Source organism: Heptranchias perlo, chromosome 1 (assembly GCF_035084215.1).
Source record: "Heptranchias perlo isolate sHepPer1 chromosome 1, sHepPer1.hap1, whole genome shotgun sequence".
In the NCBI taxonomy this organism is placed as follows: domain Eukaryota; kingdom Metazoa; phylum Chordata; class Chondrichthyes; order Hexanchiformes; family Hexanchidae; genus Heptranchias; species Heptranchias perlo.
The window spans coordinates 38,318,875-38,338,202 of record NC_090325.1 but is presented as its reverse complement, the minus strand read 5'-3'; the positions used below and the strand labels follow the sequence as shown (position 1 = coordinate 38,338,202).

The window sequence follows — 19,328 nt, the reverse complement described above, 5'->3', positions numbered from 1 at the left end:
TCTGCTTTTTTTCTCTCTAGGTTTTGACTTTGCAGAGAAGGTGGGGAGGTTGCGCAGATGTGCCCATTGTTTGGGGGCCAGTAATTAAGGACAGGGGCTGGACAATAGCTTGAAATGCGTGACCTAGTTTCTTTTGATCATCTGTCAGGGAAGAGCAGCGGGGTCTGACGGATAAATATCCCTCCACTGACTTTCAGCTGTTAGCAAACTTGTAAAAAACTGGAGAAGTTGTAAGAAGTACCTGTTCTGTTCAGAGGATTGAATTGCAACAACCGAACATTTTCAATGTCTGAAAAAGATTTCAGTCCGTTGTGTGACTGACGTCAGTCACAGTGTTAGGCATACTTAAAAGTCACGCACTGTAGAAGAGAAGACATCTTGTGGCAGGCTAACTTTTTATAATGAACAAGAGTGCAGCAGTTTATTAGCTGTACCATTTTGGTGAGTGTGCACGTGTGTGTTAAATTTTAATCTGAGAGATAGACAGATAGTATAAACCTACACATTTCAGGAAATACACGACATCGAATTATAATTGAGGTCTTAAGCTTGTCAGTTTTGGTATTTGTTTTTACGTCTCAAATAATAGGATTGTTAAGATTTAAATATTTGTTTTCTAAAAGTAAAGATTTGCCCCACCTAACTAAACAACTTATTTTCTGACTCTGTATCAGGCTCTCAGACTCTCACCGCATTGTCCTTCTCGATATTCTTTCTCTTCCTCTCTTTCGACATACACTGTCTTTCTTTCTTTATGACCTTTTCCATATTTTCCCACACCTTTCTCCATATTACCCCCTCCCTCTCTCCATGTATCCTCTTTCTCTACATTCTGCTCCCTTCTCAGTATTCTCTCAATCTCTCTCCACACTCTCCTCTTTATATTTTCCCTTCTCTTACTCCATGCTTCCCTTACTCTCTCCACACTCTCCTCTTTATATTCTCCCTTCTCTTACTCCATGCTTCCCTTACTCTCTCCACACTCTCCTCTTTATATTCTCCCTTCTCTTACTCCATGCTTCCCTTACTCTCGCCATATTCTCCTCTTTATATTCTCCCTTCTCTTACTCCATGCTTCCCTTACTCTCGCCATATTCTCCATCTTCTTTCCATAATCTCCCTTTCCCTGTATTCTCTCCTTTCCTTTCCCACATTCTCCCCTCTTTCTCCATATTCTCCCTCACTATATTCTCCCTCAGTATCCATATTTTCCCCTCTCTCTCTCCATATTCTCCCTTTCTCCGTATTTCCCTTCTCTTTTTGCATATTATTCCTCTCTTTCTCCACATTCTTCCTTCTAGCTCCATGTCCCCTTCTTGCTTTCTCTACACACTCTCTCTCTTTACATTCTCCCCCCTCTCTCTATATTCTTCCCCTCTTGCTCTATATTCCGCTCTCTCTCCTCTGTCTTCATTTCCATATTCTCCCTTCTCACTTTCTCTACATTCTCCTTTTTCTATTTCTCCGTATTCTTCCTCTCTTTATATTCTCCCAGGTATTTCTCTATATTCTCCCCTTCGTGCTCCATATTCCCCACTCTCCATATTCTCCCTTCTCTCTTTCTCTACATCCTCTCCTCTCTTTCTGTATAGTCTCCCCTCTCTCTCCACATTCTCCCTTCTCTCTATCTATATTTTACCCCTTATCTGTCTCCATATTCATTCATGTCTCTATGTATTCTCTTCCTCTTTCGTCATATTCTCTCTCATTTGCTCTCTCTAAACTATGTACCTGCCCCCAATGTTCTCTCTCCAGGATCCTCTCTCTGTGTTGTATTTTATGTAAAGCAATCCGAAACAGCGACGACTTTTAGGCTGAGAAGAAAATATTTCCGTGCGGTTAGAATCGTGTAGGTTTCCTTGATTCATTTAACATTGGCTCTCAACTCGCTGCATTTATTGTTGGTAACCTAACTTTATATTGCTTCATTTGTTAGCTTGCACGTTAAATTGCATTTCGATATGAAGTGAAAAATTAGCATACTGTCAATAAGGTTCGATTTGTTTAAATAATCAATCCATAACATGAAAAGAGTTCCCTGTATGCTGGCTATAGGTTTACCGATAAAGTACAAACTCTACCGAATTGTTTCCAGCGATTGTCTGAACCGTTTTATTTGCTTCGAGTACAAGGTTTTGCTTAATTGGCAGTTACCAAACAGGTAACTGCCAATTAAAGGAGAAAACGGTAAATACGGAAATCTAAAATAAAAACAGGAAATGCTGAGCATACACAGCAGGTCAATCAACATTTGAAAGGGAGAAGGTAGATTAATATCTCAGGTGGGTCCCTTCAACCATCAAAGCTCAATGGTAAAAATAGCCGGAGTGTTGGTTGAATAAATATATAATGGCAGACAGAGTGTGAATTGTAAGTGTATCATTTTTAAAGGTAAATAAGAAATAGACCATCCAAATAAAACACACCCTTTTTGCTGCATGGCTAAAATAAAACGGACAAATCTTCTTGACAAAATCGCTATTAGTCTAATTAATCTTCTTCACTTCACTCAAGGCCTATATTAAATTGCACGAGATTCCCTCCTCGAAACCCGGCCCGTCTGCAGCACATTGACAAACTGATTAAAATAGTTGTTTTTTTTAAAAAAAAGCTCTAATTATAATTTACAAATGAGCATTTATAGTTTTGTTTCATTTGAACATGTTAACAACGATTGAGAATTGCGTTAGTGAAAAATGTCCTACAGTTAAAAAAAATGAGTGCTTGTGGGTCGATCTGAAATGTTTTATTTGGTTCCCTCACAAACCATCTGGCATGTGAGTGCAATGGGTATTGATTGAGCTCAGTTTGCCGCAGACCCCATGCCAGCGTTACTTGCAAACAGTCAGCCCATGCATGCATCTGTGTGCTCGCACCGCCACGAAGAACTAAAAATAAGACAGCTCAAACTATACGAACAGGTCTGCGGTAAGTGAATGGTGTTCCTTTGCAATCCTACTTTAAACTGTATCATCGCCCAACGATATCTCCAGAAATACAACCCTGTGCTTATATTAAATTATCAACATTACAATTGCTCTGCTCGATGTTGATCATTTAATATCAGCACAGTAGAGAATGCAGTCCCAATATACAAGAATTGCCCTTTCTAAAGTGAAAATATTTGGGTTGGAAACGGAGGGGGAGGGGGACTATGTAAATACGCAATAGTGAATTTAAAAAGGTTTCTTACTGGTGTATGTATATGTTGAGAGAATAAAACAAATCATTTTTCAATCTGTTTAAACAATGTAATTGAACTACATGTGTATTATTAAAAAAATAACTAACTTCTTTGTTCATGTGTCTAGAATCTTATTTGTGTTTTGAAATCTGTTTGCATTGTCTGGTTGTTCAGCGTCCAGTTGATATCAAATGTGTGTTTCATTCCGCAAACATTGAAAGTGCACGCCAACTTTTTGCAGTGTCAGGAACCCCAGCTCCTCATTCTACTTTTCCTTTTAATCAGTAACGCGGAAATGATAACAGAAAAAAAATCGAATCGATTAAAGACTTGCAAATTCTCTTCTGTGAATTGCAATGTATACAATTCCGCAGCGTGTCTAACCCTTTTCTGTTTAAAAGTATTCCATTATTTTTAACTAAATCACATCTAACTAAGCATTTTCCTACTTTAGTTGTTGATACGCAGCTCCAAGGATCGTTAAGGCAAATATAAAGTAAACAAGGCCATAAATTATTTCATTATTTCATTGATAATAAGACATTTACATATGTCTTAGTCGATTTACACTGACCAAAGATAACACAATTCAACCCTCAAAATGAGTGACATTTTATACGTGTTTGAGTTTTTTCATATGCACTTTAAAACTGGTTACATAAATGGACGTTGTTTTGAGTGTTTCCCTGTTTATTTGTTGTAAAGGCAGATAACTGGGAGTTATACGATTGCGGTTCAGCACTTTTCATTTCCAGAGCTGAAACCGAAGTAGCTTTCCTAACAATTCATTGTTAAGAGGTCAAGCAATGGAGACAATCTTTGGCGTGAGGTACCTTTGTTGCAAGGCAGCTACGCATAAAATCTTTTTATTGTCCCTCACAAAAGAAGGCAGAAGTTGCAGTTGATTTTAAAAGACGGTCTGAATGCAAAGCTGTTTTACATCTGGAGCTGCAGTGTTCAAAGAGTGACGTGCCATGTGTGCCATTAAAGTTTAATTTCGGCCAGCGTTTGTTGTTCTGGTGAGATTCATACAGATCAAAATTCCAAAGTTTGTGTTTGTACAGCTTCTATAATCTTTGACTAATCTTTATTATTAAAATAACAGGAATAATTCAAGGGAAGAATCTATTCTCTCTTAGTCTTTCGATTCCTTTTAGAAGTTATCTACACGTTGCAGTATCTTTCAGTGTTTTATTGCATTTTATTATATTATCGTTAGAGTGAGTAATCATTCAAAAATAGATATTATAAAAACATTTCAGCCAAGGTTACGAAGTTTATACAAAGGTTTATAAGCAGTGACAAATACGATACAAACTATTTTTTAGCTAATAACAAACTTATTTTCTCCAGGAAAGTTATTAAAGTAATATAACATTTTGTGCAGTACACCTGAGATATAATTTTATAAGACAGGTGATTCACAATCATTTAAAATAAAATTCATAGTTGATATATTAAACTGACCTTCCTTTTTTAACACGTGGGCTGCGAAATTATCATCGCTACATTTTATATTTCTCAATTATTACCTATTTTATTTAATAAGTGCAAGTTGTGTGCAAAGTATTTCTGGCAGACGCCCGCTGAAGTCGTCAAACTTCCCTCAACAGCTCTTGTTCCATATAAGTAATAAGCTCGGTTTTAAAAATAAGGAATTTTCAGATTGTTTGAAATCTCATGTTTAATCACGGAAATATGTCCGGATTGTACACAAGCATTATGATAACGAGGCATTTGTTCTACACGATCTAGTTTGACTAAATATACAGCACATTACAGAAATATTCGTAATTCTTTCAAATATTTGATATACCTAAGAGCCTTTTGCTTGCATTTAGACTGTGCAACACTATCCGGGCACAATAGAAGAATACAATAAAATTTGATTAATACATTACACTATTGTCAGTCTTGACACAATGTGCATTGTTAGGAGTATAATAATATTATTATTAGTAATAGCTCTTTTAATAATATTTGTACTCGTCAAGAACCCAGTGGCTTCCTGCAGTCATACATAGAATGAAACTACAACATTCTTTGTTAGATTGTCATGTTATTATTAACTAGATGGAAAAAAAAGTGAGATTTATGGACAGGGAACTGTCCAGTGGTTCCGTGTGGATGGGACACGCGGGCGTCCCCAGAGTTAACACAACAGAAGTTGGTAAGGAAGCAAGGGTTAGGAGCACAAGCAAAACTTTGACACGTTCTAAAGTGGTTACGCTTTATTGGCCCTTACAGATTTAAACTCCAATCTTCTGAGAACCGCTCACATACAAAATTAATAATTACTACACATTTTGGAGGCCCAAAGCGAAGCTTGTGGATTTATCGCATTCTAAACTTCATAGATAACGAATTGCTAGGTCCACCGGAATATAAAAATAGTTACTGATAGATGGGAGGAATGACCTAAAGCAGCTGTAACTCTGTTCTTTAAACTTTTAGCTTGCTCCTACATGGTAATGCGATTATCTAATCGTTAACACTGAAGTTAAACGCATTAAGAGATTGTTTAAAAACAATTTACTGAAGACCCAGTAACAAGTATTCCAAAAAACATTAAGTACAACTGCGCCATTTTCCTAATTTAAGAAATTACAGTATTACTCTTAATAGAGAAAAACGTCATTGGTTGGAAAAGGACAATAGGAGGAAGTCAAAATAAATAAACTTTGAAAACTGCACGATTTTGACCCTTTTCATTCATTTTCATTTTTAACCGTTGTGCTTATTGTGTAGAATTAAGCCTCATCAATTTCGTTTGATTTTTTTAACGCCTGAAGCAATGCCTATTTTAATCATAAGCTTTAATTTTATGTTATCGATTAATGTGTAAAACAGATGCAATTTGCAAAATAGGAAGGAGTTGCAGTTCCTTCATTGCCAAGCACTAACCGGCGTCTATTTATCTCCGGTCTTTTTAGTGGACTTTTTTTTAAAAATGGATTCAACCGGCTTAATGACATGGGCTAAATATTGTTCAATTATATTTTCAACCAAGTGAGTAAAATGAATTGAAACCATCAAAAAAAGAACTTAATTCACAACGAATAATATGTGACGAACTTCTTTTGAGAATACTGATGTGGTTGGGTGTATTATAATGTGCAATATTTCGCAATTTGTTTTAAAAGCTCCTTTTAAATAGATACAGAATAAGACATTTGTTTTGATTAATCCCAATTGTACCAATTTTTTTGCAAGATACGAAAGGGAAGGCTTTGAAAGTTAGCTCAGTTCGGCTCTCACGCTGTACTTTGCGCTCGCTGCTGTGCTATGTCTATACATGTTGATATAATTTAAAGCTCACTCGTATAGGGTACAGTCACTGGTCTTTCTCATTTTTCCCCAATCCATCTTTAGGTTGGATTCCATCGTTTATAATTTCGTTACAGTTTTGTAGCACTATTGGTCGATCACTTTCAAAGTAATGCGCAGATATGAAATGTTAAGAAACAGACCGGCTTGGTCTCCCACTGTTCAGATTACTTATTTTACAGGAACAGCAGATAGACTAAGTACATTGTCAGCTAAGAGGATTTCTTATTGGAAAATCCTGCTAGTTGCTAATCGGAATTATCTATATGCGATTAGTGCTTCAAATCACAACACAGAACATAATCCAGTTTTGTGCAGAACTATATGTCCAAGGGGTTCGTCCTGAATATGGCATGCACCGAGTAACCATAATAACTATTTCTGGATAAACCATTTGTAGATTAAAGTCACGAAAAGGGCATATACATTTCCATGATTTTTATACTAACATATAATTACTACCGCGAATGCAAATCTATTTTAATATTTATTCATACCAATCTGCATGACCTGTAGCTAATTTAAGGGATGGTGAAAAAATAATTAACCTGAATTTACATAACGAAAATATGCTGTAATATATATTTAAATGTAATGTATTGCTGATCGAACCGTCAAAACGTAACTTCAAATATGTACTGCTAGAACAGTAAATAGTTGTATTAAAATAATTTGAAATTTCAAACTATGCGGAACCAATTTGGAGATACGCTCATTATTTTTGTCCTAAAGCTTGCAATTATTTCTCCCTTAAATTATTTCCAAAAGGTGACTTGGAAAACTGGTCTATTTTATATTCTTTTATTTGTACCTTGCGAGTATATGAAAACCACATATCTGAGTTTATCTGAAGATTTTGATATCATTTATCACTCTGTGCAAGTAATTCTTCAGGTCTAGAATCCTCATTCGGTAAACTCTCTGAACAAATAACAGGAGCTTGTTCGACATGAACTGTATTATTGTACATATCAATGGCCTGGTTATTGTATTTTTTGTTGAAGAATAGTTCTTAAAACGGTGTTTGATATTATTTACTGTATTTTGTATATTTATTATACTATCTTTTTTAAGTTGAGAAATAGCAGATGAAAGCACGGACTGGACCTATCTAAACCGGGCACTGTTCTAAACATGGTTAGTTTACCTGTTCATTGGCTGGAGTATATTGCTTAGCCTCTCCATTAACAGTATTCCGGGAAAGCCGAGGACGATCTTTTAGTTTGAGATAAAGGCACTTCATCTACTGAAAATGTATTTCTTTAACAAGTTGAAGTTACAAGGTTCAAGCATATTTGGACTTAGAGGTTGTACGAGGTACGAATTACAGTGTTGTAGTTTAGGATTAATGCAGGTATTGAGGAACAGTTTCCTTGTGCAATGATCAATGCTGAGGATCTAATAGGTGTATCATATACCATTCACACATACGCGTGTGTGCTGGGGTAGTTGCCGAACAATGCTGAATAAGTTGCTCACTTGTTTCTCGGTGCTACACCTGAATGATATAAACTTTGCAATGTTCGCCAGACTCTATTCGGCCAATAAAACTTTTCTCTTCCTCGGAGTACTGTAGTTCTCCCTCCCCACTCTTCAAATTGTCGTCGATAGGGCATTCGCAAACAATATGAACCATCCAGATGCTTGCCCCCATGCTGCAGCTTTAAACTGTTCAAGTGCTAGTTTGTACGTTCACGCACGACTGTTAATGAAAATGATTGGAGCTTACACCAAATTCAGCGGAGGCATGTGGTCCTATTAATAGGGATAATGTGTTTTACAGGTACAGCCGAATCACTTGATAAAGAAAAAGTACTCACCTGCAAGTCATCTACCTAACCGTATCTGCAAATATTTGTGAAATATATCGTTTGTTGATAGAGTGAAGATTAGACAAAATGAATCGTTCTTTAGTTGTGCGGAAATAATCGAAAATCCGTATCCTTACCGGCTGTATACTTATTAAAATATAACAGGCACAGTTAACTAAAATACACGCATCTAAATAATCTTTATTCACACGTTTCATGGATGGATATTTTCTAATATGCCTGTCTACATGGTGTGATACTTTTATTGGAAAATAATCACTAGACTTTCTAATAATTTAAATAACAACATAAAAGGTTATCTGTCCCTAACGCGGCCGAATGTACAAATAAAACTTGCAGATCTTGCAATCTTTGAATTAAAAGCTTTCGGACACCGAACGTAATCAACGCACATATAACGAGTGTGAATTGTTCTTACTTTGGTAAAAAAAATGATTTCATTGTTAATTACGTTTGATACAATTAATTTTATGTTGGTCCGGATTGTGCGATGGGTCCTGTCCCATCTTTTCTATAATGAGAATTAATTTTGAGGGGTTGAGCAAAGGTTTTTAATAAAACAGGAAAGGATAATACCTCAAAGTCTCGACTTTGGCAATTTCCATGTGTACGTGTAATTGTGAAAGGAACATGCGTTCTGAAGGTCGACATTGTGGTTGTAGGCGGAAACCTTTTTAATTATATGGATTTTTAAAATATTGATCAAATAACCGTGGTTGACTTCAGTAAACCAAAGATTCAACTGAGAGAAAGCAATAGTCAGCATTCTCCTGTTCCCCCTCTCTACCAAGAATGGCCGGAAGTGTAAGTGTGGTGCAGAATAAATAGATATTAAGGATTCTCACTTTACAGCACAGCATTAAACAACTTTTGAGAGACGATCAAATACAAACATGCTGCGTATGTGGGAAGTGTAATTGTGCGACCAACATTTTCACAAAATCCGATAATTTCGTGTGTGTGTCGAGAGTGAGAGCGAGGGAGATAGATGTAGTGTAATTTGTATAATTAATTTATAGGCTAAAGTTGTCTTACAGTTAACTGCATCTTAGTTTTTATTGATAGTTATACGTAACTACCATATTAAAACCCCAAATCTACAGTTATCTCGGAAGGTCTGTAGACAGACACCAATTTAAAAGCATTTATTTTCAATATATAACATGACTTTTCCTCTTTCAAGACGATATTAAAGAATTATACGGTGCTAGTTAAGGCAAAATGAAAATAGTAGCTTTAATTATGCACCAACATCAAACTGACACAGATCTACAAGAAACAGCGGGCTTCAACTCAGAGTGAACATCCCGATGAAGAGTGGGTTTTTAAAGCCTAAAACGCGTTATTTTTATTTCTAGCAAAGCTCGTTCAGTTAATGCAGCAATCAAGTATTATTCGTTTTGGTTATGGTTTTTCTGTCCTTAATTCAAAAATACCAATCTGTTCATTTTCACAGTAGCGCACAAGACTGAAGCCAAGATAAATAATATGCGCCGGAGTCTTTAAGCAAAGTTGAATTTTTCATGCTACTATAAATAAAAAAATATTTTTTTTATACAAATAACATTTTGTAATGTTTTAAATGGTGCTCCCTTAAGATGTTGCCACCAACGAGTGTGCGAAACATTATTTTAAAGGTCTGTGTGCATTTACCAACAACGCGCTCAAGCCGCTAAAAAAAGTTCTCACAGAAGTTAATAAGTAATTTAATATTGATTAACAATAGCAGGCATGAGAAAAATATTTACAGTCATGAATCAACAAAATTCTTCAATTTCGCAATACAACATAGAGTATAGATCCCCTCCTGCTTTAACACGGCGGCAGAAATATATATCAACCTTGCAGGTGCTAAACCAGCCAAAGAAAACGTATTTAATATAACTTCAAAACTCATTTGGTCTCTTTTGAAGCTGTGAACGAAATAAAACAAGTCTTTTTTTTAACTACCGGTACAAAAGTATTACATTTACCGTTCATTTGATGATTTAAAAAATGATTGTGATACATACAAAAGACTTGCATGTCCACTTTGACAACCATACAAGATATTCTAAATAAACAGGACTTGAGAGATATCAAATGCTTTCCATTTATGGATGTGCTTAAATAATCAAATAATTTTGCAATCCTCTTACTATTCAAGACCGTGTATTTTAAGTCTAACGCGAAGTGTCTCTTCCAACTGAATTTTATTAAGAATTTTGTTGAGACGCTTAATAAAATGATTCCACTCTCATGTTTGAACCAGTCATTGATAAATATTATTTATGTGGGATTATATTTAATTTTACAGACTACTCGGCCTTTTAAATCAGCTAGGATACACGGAGTTCACTAGCTGCTTCATATTAAAATGTAAGAAATTGACCTAAAACTTCAAAAAAATAATAGGAGGGTCTCAAATAAGTTGATTGTCGTGGTATTGTAACTCCCGTGCTGAGCACATCAAACATGCAGACTGTGGCTTAATTATATTGGCACCATTGAAACAGGTAATTGGTTAGACAGTAAAAGTGCCTTAGTGAAGTCACTGAGATTTTTTTCCCTCTTGTTTGAATATTTTTCACCACACCCTGTGAACATAAGGAATTGACTGGGTGCCATACCTTACATACCAGGTTTAAATAATTCTGAAAACTACATTGCTGTCATTGGATTAGCACGGCCAGTCTGTCTTGGTCTGATGTCGCCAGCCCATTTGCTCCCACCACTGTTTTGCTGTAATGCAGCTTTTCCGGTCTGTAAATTGACATCTATAAACAGATTCTTATGGTTCATTACATTCATTCGCGCATTTAAAGGAAAGCCCCCAAATTGACGTCTAAGCGCTTCCGACTACAATGAAATATAAAATATGTGTTTACTACCACAGTATACGAAAACTCATGAACACGTCAGTTACACAGTGTTGGAATTACTTTGAGATGTGTTCCACGAAACGTCCCCCACAGAGAGCTTACGCATCGGGTACAAAATGCATTTTGAAACATAAACCGAACAAGAATGAAACAAAGAATGACTTGGCACTTCAAAAGCATCATATTAAGAGGCACAATGTGAAAGAGTCAGTTTGGTCAAGCCGTCAGTGTGCAGTTTGAACAACAGCTTGAATTCTGCTGGAAGCTGATGGGACTCTTGCCATTTGGTAGTGAATTTTGTTCCCTTTTTGTCATAGTAATGATATGGCAATTCTTTTCCTGTGTTGGGATCCCACGCGAAAGGCCAAAATCCGTACAAGTGAATCTCTTCGCAAAAGGCAGAAGCCAATGTATACATCAGGATGCCTGTACTTAGGCGCTTTGGCGACAGCTGTTTGGTTTTCCAATATCTGTTCAATGGTAAAACAACAAAAAGTTCACAAAATATATTTTTAAATTGTAAAAAATCGATCTAGCGTGGATTTTCTCAAGAAAACTGTTTCCGTTTTTTTTCTACTTGTTCTTTTTCTCAGACTTTTGTCTTTCAATTTGTCTTCCACTCTTGCTCTGTATGCTTCTCTAGTACTTTCTCTTCATATATCTCGGTCTGTCTACTATTTTTCACTCTTCTCCCTTGTGTAAGTTTCTCCTAGTCTGCCTCTTATCTTCTGAATCCCTTACATTCTTAGTATGCCTAAGACACTATTTCTTTCTGCATACGAGTCCTTTCTCTCTTTCTGTTTCTCTTTTTCTATATATCTGCCACTCTCACAATTTCCTTTCTTCTGTCATGGAACTCCAAACCTGTGATAACTGTAGATGTAACCTCTCACTCTGGGCATTTGTCATCATGTCTTCATGTGATGCAGTGGGTAGATGTGGGCACGGTTTGGGAAGGAATGGATAGTTTGAGGCTGGTGCTAAGGAAGAGGATTGGGGAACTGGGACCAGGAGCTTGAGTTAAACAGGAGCCTGTATTTGGGGTTTACATTCGGAGTGTATGGAAGTGTCTGTGACTCCACCTTACAAAGGACAAGAAGGGTTGGCTCTAGTGCATTGGTTTGGATAGAGCAGTCAGAATGGGATTGCCTGGACAGTGATAGTTGGGAGAGCGGGGATTGGTCCCTGGTAAGCACCTGAGCGGTAATGTATTAATAGTGACATAGCATGAACCAATCAGATCTGAAACATATGATTGTCAGTAACAGGCAAATCTTTTAAATTTAGATATTGAATAGATCATTTATTCCAATATTATAAATTGTTATGTAAGCATGCAACAGGTTAATAAATAATTAAATTATATAAATATTTACTAAATAAATACAAATGATTGCATAAGCATTCATATAATTCTGATTTCAATATTATAAATTATTCTACAAATGTCCAACAGATGGGTATTAATTTGTTGAATAAATACTCAATTGTTGAGTGATTTCAATATTCAGAACTGAAACTGTTTGAGAGAGAATGGGGAGAATATGGAACATAAGTGCTCCATGGATTGTGGGGTGCAGCAGTAGCTTGGCTTGTGCCGGGGAAACAAAGTAGTGACTGCTCCAAGCAGCATAGCAGAGGCAGGTATCACTCTTTGAAATGGGGGTAGGGGTAGATAGTGAATCCAGGAGAGTGAGGATACCAGGGCCTCATTGGAGGCTCGGGGCATCTGGAGTGCAGAGGGAACAGCAAGAGGGTGGGAAGAATGACTCCGGTGATCCAAGGCAGAGACTGGCAAGCAGGCTACAGAGGTGAGAACAGGGCCCGGGAGCCAGGGCTTGAAAGCATGCAAGGCGGCCATAAGGTCTGGGAGCAATCTGTTGGCACGTTATTTTCCTCACAGGGGTGCAAAAGGTGACCAGTCAATAGAGGTGTCAACAAGGTCTCTGTGTACATGTGCTTTTGTTAATGTATTGCTCAGGACAGGCCTAAGTTGGGCAGGCGGTAGTAATCAATGAAGTGGAAGGAGTGTGTACTTGAGGTCAGGGGTGTTCATGAGGCCAGGTGGGATGCATTGGACCATGTGGGGAACATTAGAGCGATTGGAAGATGAAATGCATTTTTATATTTTTTGAAATGTTGATTTTTTATGGTGCTTACTATGTTAGAAATTTCATTTCTAGGGATATACGGTGGAGAGAACAGGGAACTACGATGGCAGCTGTCTGTGACGATCTGATTGGCGAGAAAACTGAAATTTCGGTGAAAGGTTTTGCATAATTTGACGGGAGGTATTAAGATATAATACAAAGAAAACAATCAATTTGAAACGGGAACAAAACAAAAATGTTACCAATGAGGAACAATGCAGTCAACCAATGAAGAAGAAAATCGACAGGTTAAAATGTTAGACGGTAAACGACTGCCACAACCCACAAGAAATGTTATCATAAATATATATATATACATGTATGTATAAAATAAACCAATCAGTAATTATGACAATTATAACTGACATAACTATTGTTCACCATCTTATGAAAATGTATATAAATGACATGGAAAAATATCCTTGATTCTTACATACTTACTTATTGACATGTTGCATTATGTTCCCAGGCCAAGCCAACTGAACCTTGAGTTGCGGTCTATACTCCATAAAAAAATCTACCAACGTTCTTGTCACCGGAGCAGAAGTGTGGAAGAAAAAAGCAGGGATCCAAAGAATGGCTCCATCAAGGTTTTTAAGATTCAGGAAAAACTTATTTCGATCTTGGATTGTTAAAAGATTGTTGTAGTACTTTTCAAGGATGCTTGGGTTGAAGGTCGTGAGATTCGTTTTTTTCCCAACATCTTTTTCAAAAGATTCGGTTGGGGCGAAGTTGCAGCGGAATACGAAATCGGACTTATCTATGTTAGCTCCACAACCGCTTCCTGTTAGGATTCCACTGTTCCCAACAACCGCACACGTGTTGTAGTGCATCTTTAATATAGGGGGCACCTCGGGAAGTAATGATCGAAAACTATTGCTTACAGAAAAAACGTATTTGTGGTTGGAGTAGTCATAGTGCAGCAACTGTCCAACTCGCACGTTTTTCTTAACCAATGTGAAATTTTTAAAAACGTCGACATAGCGACTGATGTCCTTCCTAAAACAAAAATACAGAGAACGAGTTAGTTCAGTTCATTCACGGCAATGGATTTGAATTCCAAGCACATAGGAGTGTAGTGAAAACATTCTCCTGGACAAGTTTCTGCAAACTGCCCGTTGTGATAATATGACAACAATAGGGGAAAAACTCGACCCAAAAAGGGCCTTTGAGAAGGAAAACATATCTTAATTGTTAAAATGTTTAGCTTTGTTTTTGAAATTGGGCTCAATGCCCATTACTGATATCACGGCAACACATCCCACTGAGAGACTGTTGGTCTTCACTTAAAAGTTATTTTGTTTTATTTTTGACACCCTTCTCTAATAGTGACATCATTTTTTTGTTTTACATAATGAAGACTGTACCAGATTTTATGTGAAAGTCTTCGCTTTTATGTGGGGGAGGGGGGAGCATGGTAAGGGTATACTTTGCAGAGATACCAAGAAAACATCTGAAACTGCTGAAAATATGGAATAAAGAGGAAAGAATGATTAATATTTCCGGTCTAGTCCCTTTCTTAGAACCTTATACTTCGCAGAATGATTTACCTTTGCTGTAAGAAGGAGGTTGTGTTGAAAGTCCACTTTGTAGGTTTGCCACGAACATTGTTAAGGCCATTTTCAACTGGCAAAAAAGAAGGATCCAGAAACTTCAAAGCAAACTGTGACCTGCAAGAAAAATCGCCACCAAGGTTAGAAGTGATGATGACGCGGGATTATTGCCCAGTCAGTTTAACTATATTACTCATGACTTTGCAGTGCTCAGTCCAATCAATTAGTTAGTGAGTTGACATGTGTGCAAAAGATCTAAATTCGGTACCGATCTTTCGCTGATTATAACAAATAAATGTTATTGATAGCATTTGTTTGATCATTTACTTGAAAGAGCAGGGAAGTGGGACTAATTGGATAGCTCTATCAAAGAGCCGGCACTGGCACGATGGGCCGAATAGCCTCCTCCTGCGCTGTACCTACTATGATACTATGATTGTGCGTGCATGCATGTGTGCAGCATAGGAACAGGATCAGGATTAGGCCATTCAGCCTCTCGAGCCTGTTCCGCCATCCAAGTACACGTATAAGACTGATGTAAGATTACTTATCAAAACTAATTTAGAGCTGAGAATTCTACAAATTGTTTTGTTCAGAGGCCTCAAGAACTCAAACTCATTTGCTGCAGCCCAGTAAATCATGATTAAACTATTTGTATCTAAAAGAGATTTTCCCGCGTGTTGAGCATATTTACTAATTTGACTATCTGAAACAATTAATCGCTTCTGTCGGTAACTTTCACTTCCGTCCCACCCCGAGGAAATATTTTCCCCCCGTCGCTTTTGTTTTCATGCAACAACGCCTTTTCCTTGAGGATAGATATATACACCACAGAACCCATTATCTAATTTGCTACTACAACCCTGATAACCCCTCTCCATCTTTTCACAACTAAATAGTTCGTCACAAGAACGTAGGAAGGCCAAGAATGGAAAGATTGCTCAGCTGAGCCAAACTCCTTTCTAGTACCCCAACTCACCCAACCTTGCACCCCGCTGCATTTTGAAAGTCCCTAATATCTTTGACTCTGCCACTTAACCAGATTATTCCAAACATTTTCAGCCTTTAAGTATTTTTAAAAAACGTTTTAAATGTACTAATTTCAATCTATGTTCTCCGGTACTACTCGTCTCACTTACCTTGAAATATTCTGGTTCACATTATCTGTAACATGTATTTCTTTATAAACCTCAGTGAAGTTCCCCTTTAGTCTTTTCCTTTTTGTTCTGTACAGCATAAACTTCTTTAATCTTTCCTGATAGTTTATCCCCTTTATACATGGGATCAATCTTCTTGTTTTCCTTTGCACCTTCTCCAATATATGTATCTTCTGAAACATGTTGACCAAAATTGTACGTAGTACTTCAATGTGTGGTCTCACCAGTATGTTATTCGTTTTTTAAAAACATGCTTTTCTACATTGTCCAACCATTGACCCTTACCCTCCTCCCTCAGCACTTCCCTGCTCTCTGCCACTAGACCTCTCATGAGTATTTTCTGCTTCATACATCTTATCTAACTTCTTATCCAATTCCAAGTACTACTCTGGATTCCCATGATTTTCAGTTTTATTTGCAATGTTTCATGTGGCACCTTAATGGCGTTCTGAAAGTCCAAATAAATGATATCATCAGGAGTTCCACTATCTACTTGATTGGCAACGTACTCAATTGGATCTAGGCGATTTATCAAGTAGGATCTCCCCTTCTAGATCTAAGCTGGCTGTTTTTATTCACTTATTGCTAAATAGGTACTTCTCCAACTTTCTCTTTAGAATGGTTTCCATCATTTTACCCTCTAGTGACGTTAGGATGATGGGCCTGCAGTTGCCTGAGTCAGATTTGTCCCCATTTTAAATATACATAGTACATTTGCTAGCTTCTAATTCTGGAACTTCACTGGTATGCCATCATTCTTTGACATTTATCTTTTCTGTTGTACACTTCAAAGTAGCTGTGCATTCGTAGACCTGCTTGCAGATGTTAACGTGTTGACTTCTGAACCCAGTGTTCAGGCCTACAATACATCATTGGCTGTGAACGCGTTGGGGTGTCCTGAGGTTGTGAAAGGCGCTATATAAATGCAAGTCTTTCTTTATGATGAAGGGGTTTTGAGACACACGGTGCTCAGACTAGTTACATTAATTTAGTTGGCTCAATAAAAATGGATTCAATACTATCTACTGCACTTCTATTCTTGACCAGTGACCAATAAAACTGATCATCTACTCTGTTTATCGGGTTGTTATTTTAATATTACTCGATTTTACACTGGATCGTTTTCCTGGCTGTGTTAACATATTCACCTTTAGTTGAATCTTCTCTCTTTTACTTAGCGGGCAGTAAGGCTGGGTTGCTGCAATTCTGGACTCTTATACATCTCTGTCTTCCTTGCCCATCATTGGTAGCTGTGCCTTCAACTGTCTAGGTTCCAAGCTCTGGAAGCACCTCCCCATCCCCCTCCCCCAAACCTCTCCACCTTTAAGACGCTCCTTGAAACCTACCTCTTTGACCAAGCTTTGGGCCACCTGTTCTAATGTCTCCTTCTTTGGCTGGTGTCAATTTTTGTCTAATTAAGCTCCTCTAAAGCGCCTTGGGACGTTTTACAACGTTTAAGGCGCTATATAAATGCAAGTTGTTGTTATTCTGTGTGTGCAAATGAACCTTTACTCTAAATCAGCATTAGACAAATCTTCATGGCAGTACTCATCATTCATGTTTGCGAAGTTGCATTACACCTTCTCAATTCCAACAATTGTAAGAGAAATAAAAGAACCCACCCCCGCATTATCAGCCCCTCATTATTTACAGAAAAACGTCGCCGCCGCAGATATAAAACAGATTTCCATTAATACAGGGAAGAATACTCGCGCATATTTGTGCTGATTACTACTAGTACGTTTTTAAAAAAAAGTATGCAATTTATAATAAGTCTTAAGAAAGGCATAAAATAATTAATTTTGGAATTGTTCCTCGGTAATTAATTACACTCTTGGATCGGCATAACAAAAACAAAGTAAGACATTGTATCATTTCCCTCGGGGTTTTTTTAAGGAACCTGCTAATTTGGTTATTGCGCTCCCCGTTCTATCGTCCTCTCGACATCTTCTTTAAAATTGAATTATTTAATGGCAATTTCAAGTCAGTTTTTGCACAGATTCTTCCAAGCATGCGCGTGCAGCTTCCTGCCAGTAATGTTGCAGTCTTTGCACAAAACATGTATTTATTTTACAGATACAGTATTGGGCATATCTGTAACCACGATGAAACTTGGACAATTCCAAATTTTGTTTATATACACACACAAACACACACGTAAACACCACCAACCTTTCCAACTGAAGCATTTACACACCCACCCACTCCCCTTAAAATTAGGGATGTCTGTGAGGAAGGTGTTGTGGGGAAGCAGTCGATATTATCCCCCACAGACCCCAGTGGCGAGCGGTGCGGTTTCGCCATCACCGCTGGGCCGTGCAAGGACCACTCTGTGCGGACAACATGCATCCTCTTAACAGAGCGACAGCTAGCGGCATATCATTCAGCAAAAGACCCACAAGCCGTTTATCCCGCAAACATCTGGTATTAATCCCCCCAACCCCCTCCTCCTTCCTCCTCCTCCCAACATGTTACTTTACATGAAACGACGCGGAGGCGGGGAATGGATTTAAAATATGCCGATTCAATAGTGGTGCCTGAAAAAAAAGGAGGGGGGGGGTTGTAGACTGAACATGTCAGGATCACAACACACATAAGATGCTGAGAGCCTGCGGTGATGCACGGGGCCTGCGTGCTTCTTTCAAACAATACGATTATTACTTTCTGAAAACGAAATGATGCAGATTGTTTTTTTTTAGCTTGAAGGCTGATCCAATGGCCAATCGATTGGGAAGCAAGGCGGGCACCGGGGCTGCAACTGACACAACGTCAAATTGTCCACAGATTCTGTTGACTTTGATCCAACATTTTTTTTTTTGGTGGCGTTTTTTTTTTCCACTTACCGAAATCCGCTGTGCAACATGTACATTCTAGGGCCGGCCGAGCCTAGGTATCTCGGGGTGGCGAAGAGGTTGTCCTTTTTGATTGAAACATAGCTGATCAATGATAGAATAAGCAGAGCGACGCTTAACATCACCAAACCCAGCACACTCGCCATACGAACCATCCTGCAAATCCTCATAGTGCAACACATCAGCAGTAAAACGAATGCAGACCCATTTCTGTTCACTTATCTCAACAAGAGAGGGGGGAGGGGGAGGGAAAAGAAAGAAAAGTAAGTCGATTATATTGACAATCTATTGTTCTGGTTTATATATATGTGAAATAAAAATGGACGGAGTCAAAATTCTGCAATGCAGAAATGGTAGGTGATTGCGTTGGTGATACGTCGCGCTGCTCTGTGATACCCCCACACTCCACACA

General features: G+C 37.8%; 1 protein-coding gene and 1 long non-coding RNA gene across 2 annotated transcripts; one reads left to right on the top strand and one right to left on the bottom strand.

Annotated features, from left to right (window-relative positions):
* The first annotated feature begins 9,078 nt into the window (after positions 1-9,078).
* On the top strand, positions 9,079-14,837 carry LOC137325032 (uncharacterized). Its single transcript, XR_010963798.1, has 3 exons — positions 9,079-9,147; positions 13,388-13,673; positions 13,824-14,837. It is a non-coding gene; the product is annotated as an uncharacterized lncRNA (long non-coding RNA).
* Positions 11,389-19,086, bottom strand: st8sia3 (ST8 alpha-N-acetyl-neuraminide alpha-2,8-sialyltransferase 3). Its single transcript, XM_067989669.1, has 4 exons — positions 18,908-19,086; positions 14,905-15,024; positions 13,796-14,353; positions 11,389-11,674 (listed from the first exon to the last, which is right to left on the bottom strand). Exons 1-4 carry the CDS (start codon positions 19,084-19,086, stop codon positions 11,389-11,391), a joined length of 1,143 nt encoding a protein of 380 aa, XP_067845770.1.
* Between the last annotated feature and the right edge of the window lie 242 nt (positions 19,087-19,328).